This window comes from Aulonocara sp. 'chitande type north' Nkhata Bay, linkage group LG6, assembly GCF_057382095.1.
Source record: "Aulonocara sp. 'chitande type north' Nkhata Bay isolate Kocher_YH1m ecotype deep benthic linkage group LG6, A_spYH_male_GT1.1, whole genome shotgun sequence".
NCBI lineage: Eukaryota > Metazoa > Chordata > Actinopteri > Cichliformes > Cichlidae > Aulonocara > Aulonocara sp. 'chitande type north' Nkhata Bay.
The window spans coordinates 37,101,289-37,114,545 of NC_141349.1; the positions used below are offsets into that span (position 1 = coordinate 37,101,289).

The window sequence follows — 13,257 nt, forward strand, 5'->3', positions numbered from 1 at the left end:
TTGAGTATGGCACACTTGAGTTCCCAAGACTGATATTTTGGCTAACTTGCAATCTGAATATAAGACAACTATGCTGAAATTTGGTTTAATGCAAGGTGTCACGTACCAAAATTTCCACACTTCACACTTTTGCAAAGTGCCAACTTTAAATGGGTTATCAATGAAATATTCATTGGATAAAGTTGGTGTGTAAATCACTGGACTAAGGAGTAAAATATTTTAAAAAGAGACCACATGAAAAATGTTCATGGGGCAAATGCCCCATTTATTTTCATCTACACAAAATCAGCATTGTGGATCAAAGGCACATTTGGTGTAATATCAAGTATATTTTCTGCATCATACTAAACATCCAGTTTACTCCCATGTTATAATCTTACATATAAATACAGTCACATAAAATTGTATATACGCACATACAGATAACAAACAGCAGAATTAACAGAGAAATACAGCATTTATGAAACAAGCTGATTGATTAGCAGTTCTGTAGTGTCAGGTTCCATCTGTGTGTGTGTGTGTGTGTGTGTGTGTGTGTGTGTGTGTGTGTGTGTGTGTGTGTGTGTGTGTGTGTGTGTGTGTGTCCTTTAGAAAAAACCCGACCTGGCACACTATACGTGTGAATGTAACCATATTTCAGTTTGTGATACTCCTGTGTTGACCTCCATCCTGTCGTCTTGCTTATTCACACACTCAGAGTGAGAACAGATGATCATGTGTGCTATCCTGTTGCTGGCTAGATTGTGGTGGCCGTCTGGGTGTGGAAGATGGCACATTGAGAATCGTCTGGCTGCTGTAGTCTGCCGCCTTCGCCCGATCCTCCAGGAACTTATCAAACTCTGAAATGGTGACACGTATAATTTAATATTTGTGTGTGTCTGAAAATATTATCATTACTCAAAAGAAGCGACAGGACCAGACATACCTTCACTGGAAACTCCCTCGCAAACTGAAGACTGCTCTTCCGGCTTTTTCGTAGACAAAGAATAAAGATTATGTCATGCTATTATCACCCTGATCTATCTATCTATCTATTCACACACATGTGTTCTCTTACCACATCAGAAGATAACCATTTGTCAATATCATTCTGCATAGAGTTTGTCGCTGGCGGAATCTAAAAGAAATTAAATGACCCTGAGTTTTATTTATTCGTAATATTAAAACAGGGATATTACTCCAAACAAAATCCAGCTGCATCTTACTGTTGCTGTACTCCCTCCTCCTGTGACCTGCAGCCTGGTATCAAGAGCTCCAGCCAGGCCCTCTACAGCTCCTGGATCTTCATACCTAACACTGAACACACACAACCACACACAGATCAGGCATATACAGCACATAAAAACACTCAGACACTTTGTTAGGTACACCTGTTCAACTGCTCGTTATTGTAAATGTCTAATCAGCCAATCACAGAGCAGCAACTCACTGCATTTACGCGCGTAGACAAGTAGGCTGAAGTTCAAACCAAGCATCAGAACAGTGGAGAAAGGGGAGTTAAGTGACTTTAAGCAATGCATGGCTGTTGGTACCAGATGGGTTCCTCTAAGTCAGGGATGGGCAATTCCAGGCCTCGAGGGCCGGTGTCCTGCAGGTTTTAGATATCACTCTGGGTCAGCACACCTGAATCAAATGATTAGTCCATTACCAGGCTTCTGGAGAACTGCGAGACATGTTGAGGAGGTCATTTAGCCATTTGAATCAGCTGTCCTGGATCAAGGACACATCTAAAACCTGCAGGACACCTGCCCTCCAGGCCTGGAGTTGCCCACCCCTGCTCTAAGTCAAGGGTTTCAAACTCGCGGCCCAGGGGCCACTTGTGGCCCACGTCACCCCAGAGTTTTTGTCTTGCTTGTATCATTTTATTTTGTTGTATTTATCCGCGACACCTTGAAGGCTGGTCCATGAAGATATTGTGTGACATTAAACTGGTCCGTGGTGCAAAAAAGGTTGGGGACTGCTGCTCTAAATCATTTACTAGTTGTTAAATATAAATGGTGATGACAAGGTCGTTTGGATTTCTTATTGGAAAGGTCTTTGTTAAAGGCTCTGTGTTTCTAATAAAGCGTATTTGCTTACAACTGTCCAAAATTCAAAACTTAGCTTAATGTTAAGAAATGAAACACAGCTCTGATAGGAAGATTGTAATTGTCAGGGCCTTAAGGTATTGTTTTGATAAGTATAAATGTGATTCATTATCTAGAACATTAATAAATCGACTTGTTATCAGTGGCATGCAGATCCCTAACATATAAAACGCATAGATGATATCATTTATATCCATCATAAGTAAGTAACACTCACCTTTTCCTCTGGTCAGCCAGAGAGCTGCCTCTGGTTTGCGCAAACATGTCAAATTCCTCCTCTTCATCTGCAATGCAGAAGTCCTCATTTTATTTACTTTGTTATCTAATTGCTGTTAATTAAAATTGTGGTATAACTTTAGAGAAAAACAAAATTGTATTAAATTTGACCATGTTTTCAAAAACATATATTTAAAATGTTAAGCAGAAGTAGCATAGAAGTTACAGCAGTTACAGAAGAGAAGTTCCTATAACCATTGTTGTTGCCATTCATCACATGAGGTGACACCGGTCAACATGGAGCTTATGCATTTTTAAACATTCCCTTGTGACGTTCAGCCACAGCATCCTGTTTTTACCAATCATAAGACAAATGCTACGGCTGAATAATCAATTTTGCTCAAGGAGCACAATTACCCAGAGGCTTCTATAGAGCTGCTATTAAAAGATCTGCTCGGAAACTGTAAACACTAAAAAAGGTGATTCAGCACTTCCTGTATTACTTCTATTCAATATTATCTCCTTTTCTTTATGAAAGGAAAGGAGATAATGCTCTCCCAAAATTCTTTCAGCGACACACTATCCAACAGTTCCCCAAAACAATAACAATGCAGATTATTATGCAGAATATTATGTAAGTGTTCATTGTTAGGATGTTTATCATTTCATATCATAACCTGATGATATGTTATGAAACTTCACCAACAGGCTTTGTTTAACCCACAGGAAGTAAGATCTGCTTCTTATGAAGTTAACGCCTTGCCTAAGGAACACAAATTTATATACACTATTTAAAAGGAAGCTCTTTGAATTAAGATCCTAAAACTAATTGTAATCATGATCACAGGGATTTTCAGATTTGCAATATTTTAGTTTGCATTAATTATGTTCATTGCTTTCTTCTGAGCTTGGGGAAAAAACATCTGGAGTACTTTAAGTTTCATAAAGAGGTTCCACCTTTCACCTACTCCAACCCTTCACTTTTCACATCAACTCAGTGGATAGAAACATAGAGGAGCTATCTCAACAAGACAAGGCTCAGCTGTACATCTGCATCTAAAGGATAAAGGTCACTTTTTCAAAGATGCCAATGTTTACATTTGGACCAAGAAGACAGATGGTTTGAAAGAGGAGCAAAAGACGCCCTCTATGTCCACTGTGAACGAGCATGGGGTGGTTTATGACACCAACTGTCATCCACTTACAATGAAATCATGAAATCCCTTCCCAGATGGCTCAACTTCCATGCACGTCTTGTGTCAGGTGACGTCAATAGACCACATGATAGCGTAAGGCAACGTCTCACAATGGTTTCACCCGAAACCTCCGGTGATAATGACCCACGCCTTTTTTCACACCTTGGTTCATGTGATAATGATTGATAGTGGGTTAACGACCCTCCTACGGGACAACCCCAACTAGGATATCAATACCTGGGACTCTCCACCTCCACCTCAGTTTTATTACTGAAGAAGCGTCTTGGATGAGAGGTGAAACATCTTTACAGTTTTTTAAAAAGTCCAGTTGCTTTTGTTCCAAGCTCCTGGGAATGCCATGACCTGGACGTCTAAGAAACTACACAGACAGATGTCCATTGCTGTATTTCTAGTCTTTAGATTGATAATTAATTAAATTGACTTCAGTCACAGGAAGCCTCAGTAAAACAAGGGTTATACTGGAACATCTCTCCAGCAGAAAGAGAAGTGATATATGAATAAGATCAGCAACTAGTGTGAGAACCATTTGATTTCACTTTAAACTCAATTTACTCCCTTTTCTTTAAAATTCAAACTTTGGTAACGAAGTCCCATTTGTCACTGGTTGTTTTTGTAAAAACATACAGGGAAAAGTAACCAAAATGCCCTTTTTTGAATTGTAGTTTCACTATGTCAGAAGCGCCTAAATGTGTGAATGTAATCAGAGTCTTCAAGCAACTTAAAGAAGTCCAGACGCTTTTCTTTGCAAGCTCCTTTGACTAAGTATCATAGTTCCCATTTTCTAAGTGGTTGTTTTCCCAACAACTTCAAAGAAACGTGATGAGGAAAAGACAGTGTTTTTTGAACTGAACCGTAAAGAAGCTCAAAGTTACTCAAAGTTTACTGACTGTGATTGGCTGATTGCTGCTGATTGGTACTGGTGCTGGCGGCTGGTTGGCTGGTTGTTGAAATGACAGCTGGTTGTCTGACAGTGGAAGGCTCAGAACTGAGGTTGATAAGGTTTGTTGAAGAGCTCTGAAAAGTGGGTGAGAGCTTATACTCATTGCTTAAATGACAGTTTACTATTTTCAGACACACGGTGCAGCACGCGTCATGTTAAAGAAAATTAAACAAGAGGATCTTTTACCTGTTGTGTATTAGCAATCTGTGCCTTGTTCAATCTGTCAAACCTAAAAAACAATGCAGCACACTTTTGAGCACACTGTGGTTGCATCTCAACACTGCCTTACAAATAAAATCTGAAACATGCACCTCTCATAGCGAATGAAGGTGTTATTGAGGTCATCATTGACCACGAGCAGCTCTTCAATAAATCCTTCATCCAGCAGCTGAGGGATGAGCTCCACCACCCGAGTCTGCATGCTCTTACAGACAGAGAAAAGCTGCTGCTTGGACAGAGGAGGAAAGAAAAATCTAATTATTTTGTCCCCAAATGACAGAGTGATTTTAAATAGATAATTTTCAGTCATTGGTATTATTCTGCTACATCAAAAATTACTTTCATGTTTTGTTTTCATCCTGATTTTAATCCATTGACAACAACACGAGTCATGCTCTAAACTTAGATAACACTAAAGGCAACGGTTTTACAGGCGGCATGAGACATCAAAGCAAACGTGCACTTCAGTAAAAACAAAATAATAAAGCTAAACATTAATTTAGATTCAGACTGGTGACGTTAAAGAATGGAAAACAATCACTCTAAAACCTGAAACACCTCTGAAACCTTTCAGTCAGTGTTGGTAATCTAATGTGGTCTCGTCACAACAGAAACTAAACTATGTGAAATAATATACAAAAACATTTTATGTTTGTCTTTTTTCACAAATAATGTCTTACAGTGGACAGGACTGATTGAAATGTGGATACTGTTATCTGTGACCTAAAAGTAAATGTAGAAAAGGGGCATAAAAGTGGGGCTCTCCAACACCTCCCCGGCCACTCAACACACACTTGACTGCCTCTTGGAGGAACACCCAGTTCATCATCACCATAAGCTTTTGAGTAGTGCAACTGCCTTTCAGCAATTAGCAATATCACCAGAGTCTATAATGCGGGGGTCATGGTGCCCAGGTCCATGCCTTTGTCCCCCACACATTTCAAAATGCATCCAACCTCAAAGCCAATCTCTGTGGGCCCATTTGAGCTGTGAATGGCTGGGCCCCACGGCTTAAGGCTAGGCCACTGGACAGTCAGCAGTAAGCTTCCCATCCAATTTGGCTCAAGGAGTGGCCAAAGTGATAGCTCAGTAGGTACAGTGGTGGCCCCATGATCGGAAGGTCGGGCGTTTGGATTCCCCGAGGTACCCCCGAGCAAGGTACTGTCCCTACACACTGCTCCCCGAGTGCTAGATTGGTGGCTGCCCACTGCTTCACTGAGTGAATGGGTTAAACACAGAGAGGAATTTCCCCACAGGAATCAATAAAGCATACATCATTACAACGTTAAAGTGGTGGAGCTCAGAAGTTATGCTCCTAGGATCACAGTAGCAGAGAAACCCCTCAACCACATTAAGGTGACAATTCTTTGTGTCAAAAAGGAATTGTGTGGTTCAGCATATGATAAGGATGCTTCCTGAACACTCTCCTTTAGAGGCTTTTCAGTCTCACCCAGGTAGTGCAGACTGAGAACTTATTCCCAGCAGGGATTAGAAAATGTTCCTAAGGAATAGGATATTTTGCAATTTCCTTCTTAGCTTTTTGACACTGCAATTCGACTTTGGATAAGTGGCTGAAAATAAATGGATGGATGAAATACCACAAATGTACAACAATAGAACATTGTAAGGAAACTATATGGTGCATTGATTTTAGAACACAATTTAGGTCCTTAAACTGGCAACAGCAAATACACTATATTCATAGTCCACAGCTCCTAAAGGCACTTCTGACACACACACACACACACACACACACACCTGTAGCAGCTGTGTATCATCTGGCTGGCTTTGTCCAGGGAGTAGCTCATTTAGCATTTCAGACATCACTTTGAGATTTCCTCTCACCAAATCGAGCTCACTTCGCAGCTTCTGCTCCTAGATTAGAGAAAAATACAAAAAGCAGTCAAACACTGCTAGAAAGGCCACAGTGATGCATTAATGTTACATGAAAATAAGATAAGCCATTTTCAGATACAGAAACAGTCTGTATACAATGAGAGGTATTTTTGGTCAGTGGAACCTGTTCTGCAGTAAGTGAGACTGGTCCTTCACTGGGCTGAAATGAAGGTGATGTATTCTGACTGGAAATACTTGAAGCAGCTTCCAGTTGTGACTCATTTGTAGGAGCAGTGACAGGGGGCATCTCAGCGGTTCCATTTTCTGGGGTGCTCTGCAAGATTTGTCAGAGAGGTACGGTACAATAACTATCCAAACATTCAAGTGGTCTTTTGTTTTTTCACTGGAAGATAGTCTCACCCTATTTGGTGTGTGGATGGGGGACAGAGCATCCAGGTCTGTCATGGGGAACTCCAGACCTCGTCTTCTTAGGTCATCGTATACATGTACCACCCCCACCAGGGAGGAAGAGCTTCGAAATGCATCAGCCCATGACTGAAGATGAAAGAGAGCATGTAACAGATTGTAAAGAGATGACTGACCCCTAAATCTGCATCCAGTGGCACATAGAACGACACATAAAAGGCAACATGCAGAGAACAGAAGTGTACTGTCCTAGAGCATTTCTAAGCCTGAGACTATGTTAATGTTAGCGGTCTTTGTTTATGATTACCCACAAGAACTCTGACCATGTAGCAGAGGAATGTACATATCAATGTAGACACCTGGATTGTGAGCATTAAAAATAACACTGTTGCACATTTCCATAAACATAACAGAGTCTGTGAGACTGATTCCAGCCTCACAATGTAAATTAAAAAAGCGATTCTGTTAGGTTGTCTAATTTGAATTGACTAATAAATTAAACAGTGGCAATTGATTTTTTTTTATACAAATCATCTTAAGCTAAAGCTCTAGTGCCAGGATGTCAAACTCATTTTACATGGAGGACCACATACAGCCTATTTTGATCTTGAGTAATATCCTCTGTAATATCTTTATAATTGAGCGATTTGTATATAATAGTGCTATTCCTTAAATTTTTAAACTTTGCAATATATTGTATTATTTAATTAGTTCAGTCTGTTGGGATTATTAAAATATCCTGATTCTGATTAAATACTTTGGTGTAGTATAAGTGGTTGTGGGGGTGTTGGGGTTGTAAAGCTTCAAAAAAAGTCAAAAAAATTGATGCCCTCCTTTAAATTTTCCAAAGCCATCCAGCAGGCCGGATTTGAGTCTTTGCTGGGCCGATTCTGCCCCTCAGGCTGTAGGGTTTGACACCACTGCACTTGTGCACAAACACTCGGTCATGTACATACCTGTATGAGGCTGAGGACCCTGTCATGGAGGATAGTGGGTGGGTTATTTTTGGGCAGAATAGAACGAACCAAAACCCCCTCAACAAACTCCTGTGAGGCAACCAAAACGTGGAAACGATGGCCACAGTTCTTCACACACGTCTCCAGAACCTATATGAGAGTGAGAAAAAATCAACACAACACGTAACATATAAAAAAAAAAAAGTGATTTTAGCTGCACCAAAATGAAAATCTATCTCTCTCTAGCATGACGTCAATGGGTTAACTAAGACCCGAGTTAACTGAGCTACTTGCACAAGTAAACACAGAAATCATCTCCTCTTGGATAACAGCCAACCAGGACAAAGATCATTTTGACCTGCAAAATATTCCTCTCACATCTGACAGGCCATGACAGAACAAATAACACAAAAAGAAAAACATACAATCTTTGACAGACAATTACTCACAGTGAGAGCAAACATAATCTCTCTGAAGTTCTTGTTTCCTACTATTCTCTTCTTAATGGCTTTAACTGCATCTCTCGGCCTGGGGAAAAGCATCACATGATGTTTGTTTACTTATCCATACTAAAGTTTAAAAATTTAAATATGCAACATAAGTCATTAACAAAAGACTGTAGATTATTAAATTAAAAATGGGTTTTCTCTGGCAAAACTATATATAACAACTTATTTTGTAATGGAGAATTTAGATATTTTCTTTTGCTGCTTTAACCTGTTTTTTCAACATGAGTGCAAAGAAAATGCACATGCTAGTGTTTACTTCTCCACAGTTTATCTAGTGGACATAACTATATATATAGTTATTTATAGTGGACAAATAACTAAATATATGAAATAAGTACATGTTTGAAAATTATTTGCATATTTATGCATAATTTCACAGTTTCATGGTCATATCTGTTAGCTAATTTTTTAATCTGTAAATTGTAAATCTTCAGTTCAGTCGCACTTATATTAATTGAAGTGTGTACTTCCATTGGCATGGTGAAAATTGATTTTTTTTCCTACTATCTGCTACCACAAGTATTTATGCAGTGACAAAAACCTTTAACACTGACAACATAAAATGTTAAAATCTTTCCTCCTTTAAAATCTCACAAAAGCTTTAAAACATGTTTTGGGTGTGCCCCGCCTCATGCCACATGGCAGCTGGGATGAGCTCAACAATACCCTATTAGCCTTTTACAGCTGAGGGGTAAAAGCTAGCAAAACAAAAAATATAACTGTCTTAACTGGGACAGGTAACCTACACTTTTAACCCTATTAATCTGTTCTGTCTCTTCTGAATTAACTACTTTCAATTCCGTTTCATTAATTTTATTTCTATGGCCCAGTCTTCTTAAGGTGTTTGATATTGGAAGGTAATGAGCCTATAATACAACAATTAAACTATCCACCGTGAGTACCTCATGACAGTGGGGAGGAAAAAGTCCCTTACAACAGGAAACCTTCAGAAAAACATGTGTCAAGAGAGGCTTTCTCAGCAGAAAACATGCGTAATTAACTAGAAGACAGTGTTAGACGTAAGTAGGTCAATGGTGACAACCAGCACTGAAAGTAGCAACAAACCCATAAAGGAAGTGACACAGTGATGCAAAAGCAAAACATGGAAACATGCTTACATAACTTGCCTTAGCTATTTATCTCTTAAAGTTATTAAAAAACAAATTTAAACTTTTTATTAGTTTGTGTCATTTATTATTACTAATACTATTATAAACAAAGCTAAAATGTTATATAGTGAGCATGTGTAATAACAAGTTTGACTTCGATGTGACTTGTGCAGAGAAAACAAGAAATAAGGAATTAATAGAACTGTTGTCTCTTCCTGCATGTGTGCTTCACTGACAGACCAAAAATACCCCAACACAACAAATAACATCATCCCTACCCTTCGTCTGTCTCATTGATGATGTCACAGATCTCCATGTTGAGCCCCCAGTCTTCCGATTGTAGTGATCCATTGGTCGCTTGCTCTGTCAAAAGTAAGGGAATGAGATCAAACTACATTTAATATGATAATACTGAAATTGGAATATTTGGAAAATCACAGTAAACAGAAGACTTCCCCCTTCTTTCATGACATCGACATAACACAACACATTTAAGGGTTCAATATTTCTGTTTCACAGACCAGACTTGAAGGTCTACTTATCATAATGCAAAAGACAAAAATGTGAACCAATGGTCTATATTTATAAAAGAAAGGTCACCATGTGATCATTTTATGCTCTGCTTTCACGAGGAGGGTTTAAAAAAATGATCAGTTACAATGGGAAACAGTTTACACATTTGCATACCGTAGTGTTCATTATGCTAGGAATTAAATAGCAACAGCACAGATTAAACCAGGGTAACTGATTTTTTTATGTTTTGGGAAACATACAGTAAAATCGATATCGTTTAAGCAGACTGATACCTTATTAACACACTTATTAACACTTCATAAATACACATGCTAAATATACCTCTGTGTCTACCAGGTCATTACCAAGTGTGTGTCTGTCTGCTGTTTAGTGCTGACTAGGTTGAGTTGGTTTTGGAGCTTTTAGTAGAAAAAAAGGCAAAAAGGTGAAGATGTGACAGATAAAATCCTACATGAGACACTATGTGCATGCCACAGAGACATCCCATTCACTGTTCACATAAAATTACTGATTAGTACCATTCATTAAGGACAGTAATAGTTACAGAATGAATAAAATATGGAACTTCATGAGAACACTAAAAAAAGCACAGCTAAAAGCTGCACAGAGATATGAGAACTTTTTGTCTGTTTTAAAAATAACCCCTGACAGCTTATTTAGTTATGCTTCTCTAACTCTTTGCCTTCTCAAGCCGTTAACGAAGACAACACTGGTGAGAACCTCAAAATATGTAACTGCTTTCAGATAAAAATCCTCAGTGTAATGTTGCCTGACTAGACTTCATTAATGTAGTTGAGCTACACATGATTCTTAAAAGTCAGACATGCATGACAGTCAGTTTTACAACACGGGCAGGAGTCTTGCCAAAATACGTATCCGCCCATCCAGCTACCCATTATAAGATAGCTAAACGTCAGGGTTTATAATTCAAATAAATTCATTTAACTCTAAGGTAAACAGCTGCCGCATGCATATTAAAGCTGGTTAACCACAAGACACAAAAGTAGCCTGAAAAAAGACATTACATCCACTGACGACATCCTCATCAGTGGATGTAATGATGCAAACACGAGAGAGCTGTGCGTTTGTTTGTGTGTTGACTAAGCAGGTGCAGCATTAAACATGAAAAGTGAAGAATAGTTCTTACAAAGCAATACAATGTCTGACAGACCGACCACTTTAAATTCCAGGGTAAGATAAAAAAAAAATGTTGTGTTTTCTTTAAAGTAATTTTTCCTATAAATTGACAGAAAAATTTAAATATGGGTCATATTCTTTTACCAAAAGGGCCCACCCTTTTTTAACCCAACAAAAAACTTAAAATATAATAACACTTTCTTGATAAACGTTTCAGTAACTCATTATTTGTAGCATTGAGCTGATTAGAAAGGTTTCCCTTAAAATCCTGCATCCTCCAAACTATTTTGCAATCAAAGCCTGCTTTTTTTCCCCACTCCACCCTACACGGGCTCTTCATAAGTCTCTAAATCTCCTTCATTCCTTTCCAAAACTCCCCACACTCCCCGATCCCATTTACTCCATTTCCCTCCTCACCCCTTCCCTCCCACTCTCTTTCCCCAGCTCCCTTCCACTTCATGTGACTGTCAGCTGATTCTGCTCTCATTTGCCTCAGAAGTAGCTGACATTTATATGTGAGAAAGTGAGTGGAGGAGATAAGAGGAAGGAAGGCATGAGATGGGTGTGTGACATTTTCTTAATACCGATGACTGTCCTGATGTTACACATCTTTGCAGGCATCTGCACTTGCAGTGGATTGTGGGAGCTTTTAGTGGCTGGATAAAGAGAACTATCCCGGTGCCATTACGAGCAAATGGCAGATGCTTCATAAGATGTGTGACGGCACACACTTGTTGACACTTAGGCATAGTGTGAAACTGTAACACATCAGTGATTAAGGAAGTGAGAAGGAACGCCAAGCGGCTTCCGGATTCGCCAAGTGAATTGCCACTCAATTTATATCGACCAATCACGTGGAAGAATCAAGGGAATTAATCCCGCCTCTCCTGCGTCATTGACTGTAAAAACTATCTTATTTTTCCTGGCAAATTTGGAGTTGATTAATAAATAGAATAAAATGCGAAAACCGGAAGTAAACAGGTTTGTCGCCACTGTCACGTGTTAGCGGAGTTTTTAAAAGCAAAACGGAAAATATACAAATGGAAGCAAACTGAACCGACTTGAACACCACTCTGAGCGGTTTTAAAAAGCAGCTGCTTACCGATTCTCTGTCCGACCGGCGTTGAAAATGGGTTTCCTATGAGAAACTCCATTTTCTCCCCGAGTGAAAACATCCTCGAAAATTACAGGCGTCCGCTGCCGAAGTGAATACGTTTGCTTGTTGTGTTAGCTTTTGCTTTAAGTGTCAGCCGCTGGCTCTGAGGCTCACTCGCTCGTGGGGTCACGTGAAAACGCACGCAGCCAGGAAACAGCATCAGCGTACAGACCGACGGCTGAAGCTTCTTCACACCTCAAACACTTTCCTAAGTGAGGAAAAAGTGTAGACTTTAATCATTTAAGTAGAAGTTCGGATATCCGTGTATATATATATATAATCATTTCTTTTTTTGAGCTCCAGCAGATTTTCTTTGTGTACTGGCTGTGGTCAGCTGACATGTGCTGGTGCTGCTCTGAGGTTTCAGGCTCTTTGTGGACTTACACAGCTGATTTCAACAAAATGTAACCCAATATTTCACAAGCTGTCTTGGCTAATTTCCATTCCCTTTGCTGAAAGCGTACTGTTTATTCTGTCTTTATGTTAGACAATATAAAGTTGGTAGAAGAATGAATCTAAGCATAATATTGTCAACTTAAATTCAAAATTATTTCTGCTACAACTGATGTAAACCAACATTAACCATTCACAGTTACTTACTGCATATTTACCACAGTACAGCAAACTAATCTATGGGGAACAGAGCTTTCAGTCGCTCTGCTCCTCGGCTCTGGAACTCTCTTCCTCCTGCACTAAGAAATATTGACTCCCTCTCCGTATTTAAGACACAGCTCAAAACACATCTGTTTAAACTGGCTTATTCGCTTTAATGCTGATTTTATCTGTTGTCACGCTCTGTTTTGTAATTTTAACTTATTTTATGTATTTTATGACTATTGTTCCTATTATTAAAAGTTTTTTTTTGGAAGGTGACCTTGGGTTTCTGAAAGGCGCCCTCAAATAAAATGTATTATT

General features: G+C 39.1%; 1 protein-coding gene across 1 annotated transcript; it reads right to left on the reverse strand.

Moving 5' to 3' along the window:
* Positions 1 to 239: 239 nt before the first annotated feature.
* Positions 240 to 12,523, reverse strand: LOC147328427 (target of Myb1 membrane trafficking protein). The gene is made up of 15 exons (XM_086296789.1): positions 12,289 to 12,523; positions 9,794 to 9,878; positions 8,347 to 8,425; positions 7,898 to 8,047; positions 6,936 to 7,070; positions 6,700 to 6,849; positions 6,438 to 6,554; positions 4,772 to 4,905; positions 4,647 to 4,689; positions 4,408 to 4,534; positions 2,305 to 2,371; positions 1,206 to 1,296; positions 1,058 to 1,117; positions 926 to 968; positions 240 to 839 (listed from the first exon to the last, which is right to left on the reverse strand). The coding sequence occupies exons 1-15, from the start codon at positions 12,359 to 12,361 to the stop codon at positions 694 to 696; spliced, it is 1,500 nt and encodes a 499-aa protein (XP_086152915.1). The 5' UTR covers positions 12,362 to 12,523; the 3' UTR covers positions 240 to 693.
* Between the last annotated feature and the right edge of the window lie 734 nt (positions 12,524 to 13,257).